The sequence below is a fragment of the Barbatula barbatula genome (assembly GCF_947034865.1).
Source record: "Barbatula barbatula genome assembly, chromosome: 15".
Classification (NCBI taxonomy): domain Eukaryota; kingdom Metazoa; phylum Chordata; class Actinopteri; order Cypriniformes; family Nemacheilidae; genus Barbatula; species Barbatula barbatula.
In genome coordinates, this window is record NC_136778.1 from 3,610,573 (window position 1) to 3,624,574 (window position 14,002).

General features: G+C 39.2%; 3 protein-coding genes across 5 annotated transcripts in view; 2 read left to right on the forward strand and 1 right to left on the reverse strand.

Moving 5' to 3' along the window:
- slc35f1 (solute carrier family 35 member F1) overlaps positions 1-2,503 on the forward strand; it is a 47,802-nt gene extending 45,299 nt beyond the window's left edge. Inside the window, exon 8 of the mRNA XM_079475530.1 lies at positions 1,361-2,503. Coding sequence (XP_079331656.1) covers positions 1,361-1,585 — 225 coding nt within the window. The 3' untranslated portion in view covers positions 1,586-2,503. The remainder of the gene's footprint in view (positions 1-1,360) is intronic.
- A 690-nt stretch (positions 2,504-3,193) lies between these two features.
- Positions 3,194-12,195, forward strand: LOC306904773 (uncharacterized protein). Its single transcript, XM_079474865.1, has 8 exons — positions 3,194-3,525; positions 4,201-4,486; positions 4,647-4,769; positions 6,537-6,794; positions 6,993-7,084; positions 7,699-7,880; positions 9,684-9,853; positions 11,416-12,195. Exons 1-8 carry the CDS (start codon positions 3,265-3,267, stop codon positions 11,586-11,588), a joined length of 1,545 nt encoding a protein of 514 aa, XP_079330991.1. The 5' UTR covers positions 3,194-3,264; the 3' UTR covers positions 11,589-12,195.
- Positions 12,103-14,002, reverse strand: part of cep85l (centrosomal protein 85L) — a 42,857-nt gene continuing 40,957 nt past the window's right edge. For 2 of the 3 annotated variants that reach the window (XM_079474859.1, XM_079474860.1), the window contains one exon: positions 12,153-13,942. In XM_079474859.1, coding sequence (XP_079330985.1) covers positions 13,779-13,942 — 164 coding nt within the window. In that variant the 3' untranslated portion in view covers positions 12,153-13,778. Of the gene's footprint in view, positions 13,943-14,002 lie in introns of all 3 variants that reach the window. The other variant, XM_079474858.1, reaches the window with a different exon arrangement.

A 14,002-nucleotide genomic window follows, 5' to 3' on the forward strand; every position in this document is an offset into this window, starting at 1 on the left:
AAATATTACTCTTGCCAGCTCTGATACCGAAGACCGCTGAGGCTGTGCTCGCTCTTCCACACGTCTGGCAGAGCCATCTGCCTAATTTGTGTCCTGTGGTCTGCATTGTTACGACTCCCATACGAAACCAGGAAATATACACGCAGGATTTTTCACATTGCAGTGGTCTTATGTGTCTCTTTCATCTGCTTTGAAGATGCTGAGATTCAAAGATGTGCGGTGATTATATCTGCACACTATTTATAGAAAATGCTTCTTTTACTTTATGTTCGGCATGAGTAAACAATCTGAATTTGTTTTGGCTGAGCTTTTACTTTAAACGGGGGAAAGCACAAAGTTGCACTGAAATGTATCAGATTTTTTGTTTTTCTACTGGAGTGGCTCAAGGCAAAGAAGGAACAATGCGAGAAAGTGTCAAAGTTAATTTAACATTCTCTGTTTCTCCAGACTTCAAATGTCTATTGTCCATCACTGCAGGGGTTTCAGAGGAAGTGTGCCAGCAAAAATGTATGCCTGTGTGCACACATGTATGCCTTAACACTACATTTGCTTCTGCTCGGCCTGTGTTTGCTGTGTCATACTGATGGTCTTGTGGGTCTCATTAGAGCTTTTAGCCATTATGTTGACCAGGTGATGAGAGTAGCCGAAAAAAACCCACTTCATCCTGCTCTTGTTGGACAAGACTGAAGGCAATATGTAATTGTTAGACACATCAGAGACACCATAGGCATAGAGGGTCATCACGTGACCCAAGCCAGGCGGGAATGTTTTTAGTGCTCATCCACACCTCAGACTTACAGATGAGAAACTATTGTGCTCATGTTTTTATTCATGTATCATTGCCAAATGGGTTAAATGGGTTTTCTCCTACATTGAATTACAGTTATGTGTTGTTATTTACCAGTATACATATTAACCACTGGTTTATTTATTAAGGCATCATAATTAAAATCATAGACACACTTACAGCTTTTGAACATTTACTAAGTGAGTCAATTGCATCAATGTGCTGTTTCATCACTAATAAAAAAGTTATTTGGATGTTAAAGGTTCTTTGTGGAACCATTTAGATGAAAAAGCTTCTTCTTTGGCATCGAAGAACCTTTTGAAGCACCTTATTTTTTACAACCTTGTATATTTTTTTATTCCTCTTTTGAATAAACAATCTATGCAAAGCTAGTTATCCCAAATGAATGTTTGGCTATTCCTTTAAAAGATTGTTTTTTGTTGTAAAAGTCTGCATTTTTTCAATATATAATATTATATACTGTATAAAGGCATTCTTCATCATAGTAATCGTTCACACTTTAAATTTTTATTAAGTTGAGTATATATATTTATGTGGTTTATCTGTTTTTAGTTTTCAGGGCTTTACCTGCTGTCGTTCTTCATCATCATGCTGGGACTGGTCCTCTACTCCTCTTCCTCCACCTACGTGGCACAGGACCCTCGCGTTTACAAACAGTTCCGCAACACAGGAAATGCTATTACAGACACGCCTACCGTGGGCCCCCACGAGCCTTCAGTGACCTATACGAGCCTCCGTCAGGAAATGGAGGAGGAGCCTCGTATACGGGTAGCCTGAAGGGGGGCGGGGCTTCTTTACACCAATCATCCAATGCTCCGCCCGCAGTCTGTAGAAAATAATAATGATCACTGAATGATGTAATCACAAAATTAGCAAACGAGTACACTGTGATCATGAACTGTGAATACTGTAGGTAGCGGTGACTTCTGTATATCTGAGTTATCAGATCCATCATGTATAGAGATATCACCACCCCACGAGCAAACGATGTGTTAAGAAGGATTTGTGCTGACCGTTTGTCCAAGTACTCAATTGTGAATGTTTTATTTTCTCAATTGAGGACAAAGGGGTTCATTGTAATTTGACATGGTTTGCATTATTACCGTTTCATGAATAATGTATGTCTAGGAGTTTTAATTGACGACAACGTTTCTGGAAAACGGCATTCTGAGATTTAAAATGCTGATTTGAGCCAGTGCCTTGCATATGTAATATTATTGTGGGTTACATTGATCATGACCTCTAAAATAATGCCATCAGTATTCGACAACTCGTCATGATTGTATTTGTATCTGCTAAAAATGAAACATAATTCCATCAGTCAGAAAAAAGAGGAAAAAATGTTTTTACCCTTTAACTGTAATTTCATGTTCATTTTTATATATTTGTCACATTGTTTGTTTGAATCCTGCCAAGATGGGATACCCTCATTTGGCCTGTGTAATAGCAATCGATTGTAAACTTGTAAGAGTTTTACCGCACTTGTTCTTTTGTTTTACTGTTTAAAACCTATTAATCTTCTTTTTGGTCTTATTCTGATTAAGTCAAGTATACACGTGTAAAGTTTTCTGAACAGATATCTGAATATTGTTTGCTTTATTATTATCATTTTGTATGTTTTGGTTCTCATTTTAATATTGGAAATTCTTAATGTGTCTGACTTGCTTAAAATAAAATATATTTGTCTTAAACTTGAAAAACGCGAATTCCCCAAAAACGTATGATTAATCGCACATAATACACATATTGCACATTGTAATGGTGAAAAATACATATTCTCCTTCAAATGCAGTTAATTTATTGTAAATGTGTACTCCTCTTGTCTTTTAACTACATCACAATATATTACAATGGTTTAGCCCCTTCGGTAAATACCTATACTTAATGAAATAGTGTGTTAACAAATTATTAAAGAATAATTAACGATTTATATTTTAAGCAGTCCCTAGTAAAACACAATCTTTCTTTTTCTTACTGTATTTGAGAAACTTAACTCAAAAATCTCCCCGAAATACCTGGTAAAAGGAGAAAAATTACTCAAGATATCAAATAAATTACCATAACAAACACAATGCAAATAAAAAATCTATTTTTGCTGCCGGAAATAAATAGGGCACGCGTTTGGCTCATGAATATTTATTATTTAACGTCCAAGTCGTTACCTGATTGGCTCGGCGGGTTAAATTCTCGCTCCTTTCCCCGTTGCTTCGGGTAGGTTGCCAGACAACGCGTTCATGAGCTACAGTCTGCTTTATGACATCACAGTACCGCGAGAGCGAAACCAATGCAGTGCCTTTGAATCGCTCTCGCGGTACTTTGATGTCATCCGACGACCGGTCATGCGCAGCGCGCCTTGCCATTAGCGATTCGGTACCCTTTGACCTCTCAGGTGGTTTCTTCCTAACCTTTAACACCTGAGAGATGGCTGGCAGCGAGGCGGTTACACCTGCACAGGTATGGCAGACCTCAGCACGTCCTGGGAGCGGGAGTTGTTGGAACAATTCTCCGGCCTGACTGCTGCCACAGACGAGGAGACCGCGGCAGACGTTTCGTTTGAAAGCAGCGACCACGACACGGGTTTGTTACATTTAAGCGACGAGGTCCTGCTTCTTATATTGAGATATTTGGACCCGATGTCGCTGCTCAGGCTCGGCAGCACCTGCAGTATTTTGTTCCGAGTTTGTTCCTGCAACTCTTTGTGGTCGCGACACTTCCAGGTAAATTTAGTTGCATCGAAATGTTACCGAATGGCATAAATGTATTGCATTCGTTTTAAATGTTTCTAAATCAAGATTTGTATTATTACTTTAAAGCCGTAATTAAATGTATCCCGTCCATACTTTTTACAGAAAGTACATTTTAAGAGTTTTGTTCCAAAATTAATTAAAATCATGTTTATTTTGCGCAGTCCAATAATATCAAACTTCAGTTGGTTTGTTTTGATTCGAGACATTATAACAAAAAGAAAACTGCTAACTAACGCAATACAATTCAAGAAAAACATAAAAAGCGGAGTTAACTTATTTATGTTATGTTTGTTAGCTGTTTTGTTATAATGGCTTAATTCAAAACAAACCAAATGTATGATTTATATTGTAAACATGTTTTTTAATGAATTTTGGAACCAAACTCTTCATTTAGAACCCATGTTAGACTTGAGGTAAAACATAACGCTGGCTATCCAAGAAAGTGTTAGAAATTTTAAGAAATGCACAGTATTTTGCAAGTTACTATCAATAAAAAATATCGATATTTATCGATATCGATAAATGGACCATTTTACAAAAACAAATTAATATTTTCTTCTACACGAGTTCACGGTGTCATTCATGCCGCCAAACTTCGTCGCTTGGGTGTAAGTGTATAGTTTGTCTCCTCCCAAATCTCCACAGGATTCGTTTGGGGTCAGCCTTTCACATACCTACGCCAGGTGTCCCGTAACTGCCAAAACCGCCTTCCGCTTGGTTTTTATGTGGAGATCTCTCTTCAGAAACATCCACTGTAACCGAGCGCTTCAAGAGAAACTCTTCGTGGAGATCCCGCTCTCGCCTCATCGCTACTGGATCCAGTGGCTCGTGCTGGAGGAGAGCGTTCCCCTGCCCTCCGTGACGCTTCCCTGCGAGGATGTGGAGAATCTGTGGGGCATCACAGCAGATCTCTTCCAGGAAAAGATTCAAGGTGCAAAATTGTGATGGATTACATTTTTGGTTACTGGTTCTTCATTGGTAGGCCTAGTGGTAATGGAAACTATTAAACCGTGTATTTTTTTATTAATCTTTTTGCAAATTGTTTAAATAGAAACTAAGACCGAATGGGTTTGTTTTGCTTGCACTTACAGAGAAAACTGAAGATAGTGAGACCCTCAAGTTTGAATGGAGGGAACTCTATCATCTTGCATTGAAGCATCACGGTAGCTTGACGATGGTCTTTCAACATGTTCTCATCCAACACCAGAACAATGGTGAGAAATCGAATGAAACCTCGCTTGGTTGTTGAACAAATAAGAATTTCCATTTAGGGCCACAACCAAATTCACTTTTATATCAGAATATATTGTTCATTTAGGAAATCTCATCTAGTCCTAATCCACTGTCAGTGTTGACGGGATTTGAAAATGTCACTCAATACACTATTAGTTGCTTTCGACCTTATTTTATTTTTTGTCCCAACCAAAAGGACATCATGAGATCTGGAAAGTAGGCTTTGGTCTGGCTGACCTTTCAGACGTCTTTGCTGTGTGCTTTTCTTGTTGCCCTACAACAGTAATGGACTGTTTGAAGAGTAGTGTTTTAATTCAGTGTTTTGAGCTGTTGAGTCACATCAAAGTTCAGTGATGGACCGGTGCTTGAGGAGTTGGGATGTAATGTTTGTGTTCTGAATGACGTGACGCGTCTGTGATTCATAGTTTGTCCTCATCTGGTATTTGCGATCTGATGATGCTCCACATATTAAATCACTTTTCTTCAATATTTAATTTTTACATTTTGAAGTATAACACTTACAGACATATTAAATTACATTTCTATATTACTTGGCTTGACATTTTTGTGATGTATAATGCTCCATAAATAAACTTTGAGTTGAGCAAGTTTTTACTAAAGTGCTGTACAAGAGTATAACATATAACAAACAAAACATTTAATAACAACTAACAAACGGACAGCTCTCATACTGAGGTAAACCGTAGACTGTAAAAGTTTAATTTGATATTGTTTATTTTATCTCTATTAAAATTAGGGCTGTTCAACAATTATTCAGGATTAATCGTATCTAGAATAAATGTTTGTGGTTGCATAATAGACTGTATGTCTGTTAACTGTGCATCTTAGTTTTTTATTTATAAACACATACATGTATACACTTAAGAAATATGTCAAAATCAGTCTTTATATAGATTGTGTGTGTATATATATATATATATATACATGCAAATATTTTTCTAATTATACTTTATACATTTAAGAGTGTTTATGAAAACAAAAGAAATATCACAGTCCACACACACATATAATGTAAATCATTGAACAGCCCTTATTAAAATAAGCCTCTTGATAAAAATAAACAAATATGCAACAAATGTATTTTCAGTATCATCGATTGTTTTATTTCTACATTGGGAGTACTGATAATTCTTAAATGCATAAGCAAACTAGCGGTTTCTACTTGTGGAAAGTGCTTTATGGAAAGAAAATCGAAATGATGCAAATAGAAATATAAACACACGTTTAAAATAAGATGTTGATAAAGATATCTCTTTACAAAATTAGTTTTTAGTTATAAATGATTTCTAAATTTCCACATTCCCCCAACCCAGAATTTAAGCTTCTATCTGAGCCTGGTTAAAGATGAGGTTTCAGAAAGGTGTGCCTCTATTTCTATTTATATAACGGTGTTTATTTAATTTAGTTCGGGGGGAGCGCGATAAGTAATCCAACCAATCAGCGCAGAGTAGATGCTATATTAAGCCGTCCCTTGCCTCTTTACCGTGACCGTTTTGCAGCATCCCTCCTCCAACCCATCGCCTCACTCCCTACTGTTATCCTTCCCAGTTGGAAGGGGGCTCCCAAATATGCTTAATCTAACCTGATTACATGTTAATGCCAACTTGTGCTTTATTGGCATGAGAAATTGCACATTTGTTTTGGCAAAGCATTTGCGGTGTGCAAATATGCAAACGGAGTAAAAAACATTGTCTGTCACTTTACACTTTCTATCTCGTTGCCTGTAGACCACTCGGAGCTGGAGAACATGTACCATCAGTACATCCAGTGCAGGTTCCAGTGGCTCTTCACTTACTGGCTGTTTCGTCAGCCGGCACCGTACAACAAGCAGCTGCGATCCATTTTCCTGCAGTGGAAGAAACACAGCAAGAGCAAGGTGGCCACCTGGGGAGAGACTCTCTGTGATGTGAGGTATCTGGCCTCCCTCCATCCCATCACCAGCGATTACTGGAGGGGCAGACTGGCCCGAGGAGATGAGAGTTTGGGTAGGACATGATGGTAGAAAATAACCTTATTGTGCACTTCGTCGTTGCTGTGTTTGATTGAATTTAATCACAGTTGTCTCTCTTGAGGAACCCGTACTGGTCTGTCTGATGGTAACAGAATCTGTCGATCAGATATTAACGCTGCAGGCCCTTGGAATATCTGCTCATGTTCTGCCTGTGCTGCTTTCTTTCCATCAGGGATTCGGACTGTTGAAAACTACTTCTCCATGTGCAAGTCTCTAGTGGCCTGGATCTTGGGACGTGACTGGGGCCGACTGAAGCGAAGAAAGGTGCGGAATTGATACGCAATAATATTGCAATCAAAAATCGCAGTTTGAGTCCCTGGTGGGCATTGTTGCGTGTTAATACATTCGTCACGAATAACTTGAGTGTTTCTCGGTCCGTCCTGACGTACATCTCTCTTCTGAGTTGTTGTGAGGATGTGTTCTTGAAAATTGCCGCAGTGTTGTGAATCCTCATTTCACTAGACGGCGCAAAGGATTTCACAGGTCACAGCTTGAGCAGACGCTCCTATCTAATGGCTGTCTAAATGGATTATCGAATCTGTGCGTGTCTCACTCTATGTATGCGCATGCAGACTGTCCCAAGATTCTGCGCTGTTTTATGCCGAACTCGTGCGTCCAAGGACAAAGGTCCGATTTATTTTTTACAGACGGCTTATTTCACCTAGGACGTCACTGCACTGACACTATGAAGGCACTACCAAAACAACACATCACAGTGCACACTATATTGCGACGACACCTCTATTGATGTACGTACTGTATATGCAAACCCAGGCCTGTTCCCCGACATGCATGCGCTTTTGAAGCAAAGCCAGACGGAATGTTCAGTGTCCTTATTTGCCGTGTGAAACATAAAGCTATTGACGTGTTGTTGACAGATCTATGAAGACACGCTGGAGGGTGTGTATCTCCTGCTGAGGCGAGAGATGCAGGAGAAGCTCATCGAACACGAGCGCTTCTGGCAGGTGGCCAAAGTCCAGATGACCCGCGTCTGCACGCTGGAGGAGACGGCCGTCAATTATGTCAACTGGAAGATGATCGAGACGCTCCCGTACTACAAGTCAGTCCTGCCTGATTGTCTGTTCTTTATCCGTGAGAAAACAGAAGCGGGATTGTGATGTGTAAGCAGGGATGCACTGAAAGCTAGGGATTTACCAAAAGCCTCTCTTGTTTTATTTTTAGTTGTTCTCTGTTTGAGAGCAAAAATAAATGTTCCTGTAGCTTAGTTGGGGCGAGGATTGCATTAGCGGTACAAAGGTCACGGGTTCGGTTCTCCGGGAAAACAAACTGATCAAATGAGTCTGACAGTGTTACACAAATATCATGGCAGTTCGTATCCGTAAAGTGTTATTTTTGCTGGTGTCCTCTTATTGTCCGTCAGATTACCATTCATGGAACTTGCTGCTGTGCCATTTGAATGGCAATCGCTTTGGTTAAAAACAAGTAAGGAAAGGCGTGAGCTTCACGAGTGCTTGGCTTTGATGCCGGGAGAACGTGCGGGGTGGAGATGCGGGCACCGCTGACAGCTTCAAACAAATAGCCTGCAGTAACTGATGGGGTGAGATCCGCAGCCCGTCGATGGTATCTTTGAAGTGCATGGTGACTGATCTCAAAAAGCATGGACTGAACCTCTCATCTAATGTCAGCCCAAATCCACTTTGTCTATCTGGTGTACACGGAGAACAGTAGTGTGCAGTGCTAAGGGGGTTGTGTTGCTCAAGAAAGTGATTTGAAGCTTTCAAGCACACGTTCGGGAAACGGATAAGTGAAAGAGAGATTTTGGCTTAATTTAATATCATATCATATCAACTCAAGTGATCCGTCCCAGTACTTAAGCAATTATCAAGACCAAAGCAACCATTATAATGAAATAGCCATGAATGTAAAGGAGACGGTTTTCAATCTTTGAGATATTTTAAGTATGAAAGACACAGTTCAGCCAAAAATTTTAATTCTGTCTTTGTTTACTCTCGTTCAAGTTGTTCCAAATCTATCTTTTTTTGTTCTGATGAACACAGATTTTTTTTCAGATATTTTGGTTGTAACGAAACCGTTTGTATCCACCATTGACTACCATAGTGGAACGATTACAATGGTAGTCAATATGCCCCAGAATTGTTTGCTTTCTTACATTTTTCTAAACATCTTCTGCGTTCAACACAACAAAGACGTTTATGAAGCAATTTTTCCTACTATCGTCGTCAAAAGAACTGTTTGGTTACAAGCATTCTTCCAAATATATTTTGATGATTACTGCCGGATGTCAAAATGTATGCTGGAGGCAATATTGAAGTACATGTTTGTCAGCAATTATTCATTTTGTGCAATGGAAGGTTTTTGTTTAGTTGTTGAATATTTGTTATTTGCTCATAAAGAAAGACTTAACAACAATCCACCAGTGGCCTTCCATGGGAAGCATGTTATTTAGCACTTCTAACTATTTCTTTCTCTGTGAGTACTAGTTTTAAGAGCGCTTTTCCACCATCCCGCCGAACCGTCTGTTACGGTTATGTTTCCACGTGTGCCTGGTTCGGCACGGTATTCTAACTGTCCTGAATCGTGCTAATGAAAGTGCGTGTGACGCGTTTGTGTTTACATTCTCAAAATGTCCATTATCAGCACTGCGGTGGAAAATGAAACCATTTACGTACCGGCTGGCACGGATCGGCACGGTGTGGAACGATTCGGCGCGAGGGTGGAAAAGCGTTCAAAGATGCAGGTTGTTTGGAAATGTCCAAAAAATTTTAATGACATTGTTTACTTTTTAAATTCTCATTGTGGCTTCTTTTCAAGAACATCATTTGACTAGTCTGTTGCCTTCAGCTCATGCACATATCGTGTTATTTTTTTTTTTTTCTTCAAGGCTGTATCTCGTCTCGGGTAACTCTGTGTATCTGAATCACGTGCAAGGTTTCTTGCGTAGAAAGAGGCTGATTTGCGACTGGATTTACCTGGAAGAGAATACCTGGGCCCGACAGATGCTCCCCGAGCAGCTCTACACACTGCTGGAGTTTGACACCAAGATCTCTCAAGGTTTGTTCAGTTAGGGTTTGATGTGCGATGTGTCCGGAAACACAACAGAGCTGTTTTGTGTATTAATCTATGAATGACAACGCAAAGGGACCGGCCATTGATAACTCATTAGATGGATCCAGTATAATAAATTAGTTCCCTGGATAAAAGGAGTCATAGCTGTTGGTTTTGTTTTCTTGCGGAGCCCTTAAGTCTCGCTTTGCTGTTCTTTGTGAATTACTGTATTCATTAGATCAGCTCATTAACATCTAACATCAGCTGGGGGTTTCTGGTCAAACCTACTTGTTTTTGGTATAGTCGGCACTAAAACTACAATTGTGCGTTTTGAATCTTTACTCCCGTGTCTTAGCGGAGCAGTCTACAGGCCATAAAACATTTGCATTGTGTTCTCTCTCCCGAGCTCAGTGTATGAGGCCTTGAGCCAAGTAGAATGACAACGCAATGTTAGATAATATTTTTAATTTAGTGTGAAGGAAAACAAGGCTGTTAGGTTTGGATGTAAAGGCCATTTAGCATGTCGTACCATCATCGAACACCCAGGTTCACCGTGATGTATTGTCGAATCGAACAGACAGAGTAACACTTGAAATGCATTCAGCGTGTGTTTTACAAATGAAGATTGGCAGTGATGTCAGATCTCTAAGTCCATTCACACTGAGGTCAGTGAGGAAGTTGAACCGTATTAGAATGCTGGGTAATTTCTGTTCGAAAGCCAATCCGTCAGACGAATGATATGATGTTTTTGATGAGGATTTATGAGGAGGTTGTTCCATCTCGCTGTGACCCGCCGGGGCTGGAATGATGGTCAGTGTATTTGTGGGCTCAGACTTCAGGCAGTTTGTCTTGTTTACTGTCTTGACAATATGGGTTCTGGTTTCACTTGTTCATATCTGCTGTATCGGGGACCTTTCAGCTCTCTTCTCTTTGGTGATAATCGCTGTTTTCTCAGTTGATTAAAACACAAGGCAGAGATCTGTTTGTTTTTTCATACACAGCGCAGAAAAAATGTAGATGTTTCAGAGACCATTTTTCTGATTTTAAAATGTAATCTTTATAGGCGTTTAGGTAAAATGATCATTTTTGTGAATTTGTATTTAGGAAATATGTATTTGTTGAAATTCAACATACCTTGGAAGGACCACAAAACAGCTAGAAATGCGGATTTGAAATGGAAAATTTAATCGAGCAATTCAAATTTTCGTGGCAGTATTTGGCCTAAAACAATGAAATGTATACTGTAGAGTATCAATTTAAAAATGATTTATATTTATAGTTTTTATATAAATAAGGATAATGTTAACATTTGCAAGATGTTTTGTTTGGTGTATCGTTTTTAAAATCTTGTACTTTCTTGATCTTCAATGGACTTTGGTGCCTTAGGGCAACAGTGTTCTTTGTCTCTTTCCAAGTTTTGATTTACGTTACTTTTTTGACACATTTTCTGTTCTTAAATGTTTTTTGTGTAAATATTGTGTGCAGAGGATCATTTGCAGTCTCAAATGTATTGTTGCATTCACAAAGGTGACATACGTTTGAAAGTAATCATATCTTTGTCTATACAGAGAGTTTGCACGGGGACACACCGACGGCCCAGCTGAGTCGACTCATGTGGCTGTACCTTAACTCGGGTCAGGAGATCTATCTGCATGCGGTGAAGGGAATGGTTCTGGAGTGTGCCCACGCCAGTCTAAGCCATCTCACCACACTCGCAGCCTATGAACTTAGCGTGGCCTAGCCTAAACTTTTATAAGCTGATTTTTTTAATGCTTCCCTTTTGTGGGGTGATTTTTTTTTTAACCAAATTTTATACCTTTTTAAATTATTAACTCTCTAAGGTTTTAGCGTTGTATTGAGAATATGATCATATGCCGATTTAAGTGCCATAATGAAGACGGGCTTAAATCTTCCTGTTATGAAATGTGTCAGTTTTAGCTCAAATGATCACTGAGGTTTTTTTATCGTAACTATCAAATTTAACGTGAGGTGATCTGTGCATCATTGTATATCGCAAGGTTGCTGATTTACTATTAAAGCACCTTCACACTATACTACACTCTGTGCCTTTTTTGTGAAATGGTGAAACCTGTCTTTTAACTTGTTCTTTGAGACAAAACATTTAAGTTATTTTGTTAAAACTCAAATTTCTTTCCAAAAGAACTGCTTTGTTGCATATTCATCATTCTCCAGGACGAATATCTAAAGCTTTTTGCATTGTCTGGTTTCACATTTTAAAGTAAAATATACATTTTCCATTCTGACCAGTCTTTGGTTCAATTTATTTGCAAGAAGATTAAACGCTATATAGAAAAATACTTTATTTGACCTTTGTACAAATGAAAAAGCATTTTACAAAATGGAAAAATAGATAATACCTTCGAGAATTTGTACATAAATAGAACTTTGGCATTTGTAAAATCTAGCTGGAAAAGTTAAAAAACGTCCAGAAATGTACACGTACTTGAAAGCCAACCAGTGGCTTTCAGTCCACAGTAAATCGGTCATGTCAATCGATGCACTTTCCTTTTTTGTAACGTTTCAAACGCAAAAATACACAATACCACATGCTATCAGATACACTAGCGTCTAATGCACAATGATGGGTACTACACACGTTCTGTCAGATTATTAGCAGCTCACTGCCTGAGAATAAATATGCATTGCTTGAGGATATGGCTTCGCCTAACTGCACCTTTATGAAATAAAATCTTGTGACACTTCCGTCTGATAGTTTGGAAATGTCCATAAGAACATGTCTCTCTGGTTCTGCTTCATAGATTCATAAAGGCACAGATTATTACAATATCTGTGAAGGTGTGCAATGCTGGTTAACGTGAAGTTGCATAGCCCAGTATACAGTTGGGTTTTTATCTACTCCTTTAACTTTGAATACACTGAAAAGAAAATGATGCACATGCACATGACACAACCCACATGCTAAATATATTACAATACAACATTAGTCACGGAAGCAGAATTAATATATAGATGTTTGTAAATATCAGACATTCGTCACCTTGGTGCATTCAGAGTTTGTGCAAAAGTTGACATGACCGGTGGATTTTATACATTATGGAGTACAAATTCAGCTTGGGGTCGAAATGAAATTACTGACACAAAAAACTCACAAAGTTCAAATCCCTTCTAAAACAACATCTCAACCAAAATACCTGAGTGAAAAGGTTTTGCATTATATATCTGAGCCAAATTATAGCAAATGTGTTCAAACAAACGTAACGTCTGCTGAAGATTCTCCCGTCCTTGACTTTGGATCTGAGCGTGTGTGACTTCTGAATTGTGCCGTGACATTTCTAAAAGACTAAAAAAGAACCTCATATTTCAGTCTAATTAACAAAGTGAAACGGTGTCCTGAATACATTAACCTGAATTCCTCTGCAGTCATTTCTTTTTACATGGAACGCTTTCGTTTTTACGGAAGACCAAATTGTTCACATCCCCCTGACCGAAACAAACACGCAAGTACCAAACAAGCACGCAAACACACTTCAGATGGACAAAATACTTTTGGGAATGGAGGACGGTTTTGCTTGAAAACGTCGACCTGCGGCTCTTGAGGAGATGATGCGCCAGCTTCTCTGGGAAAATGAAGTTTGTGACGCGTCGAAATTTGGAGTTACACAGTTCATAGAAGGAAGATCACAAGGCACTTTAGAGAACACACGATGCTCCAGTCTCCCTTTCAGACGAATCTTAGAACGGATCTAAACTCAAAAACGCAGTGCGAGGAACTCGCCACCTTAAATATGAAGACCACTGATGTCTCCAGCATGAATAAAACAAACAAAAACACATCCTTGTAAACTGGATTCACAGCCTGGTCCAGCCTTTTGTAGTCACAAAGTGTTCTCATGGTGTGGATTTTATTTCCTTTTATGAGCTGTAGACAGATCAACCTTCGCATCGAGCATCATTGCGTCACACAGTTGTCGCCCATGTCCTGTGCGTAACGGTCTGAGATCACCGTCCGCAGATCATCGATGTCTTTCCTCAGCTGACACACCTCCACCAGTTTCGTCCTCAGGCTGTCCTCCATCAGGGGCTTTTCCGTCTCTTCTGCCGTGCAGCTCATAGCTGGAAAAAGTAGATCAAGGCAATATACAAACCATTAAAACCAATTTCTCATTATTTATT

Excerpts from the sequence above, each read along its gene's own strand:
- LOC306904773 (XM_079474865.1), top strand. The coding sequence starts at position 3,265 with ATGGCAGACCTCAGCACGTCCTGGGAGCGGGAGTTGTTGGAACAATTC. Across the intron at positions 6,795-6,992 it reads CCGAGGAGATGAGAGTTTGG|GGATTCGGACTGTTGAAAAC; the intron begins GTAGGACATGAT and ends TCTTTCCATCAG. Across the intron at positions 7,881-9,683 it reads GAGACGCTCCCGTACTACAA|GCTGTATCTCGTCTCGGGTA; the intron begins GTCAGTCCTGCC and ends TTTTTCTTCAAG.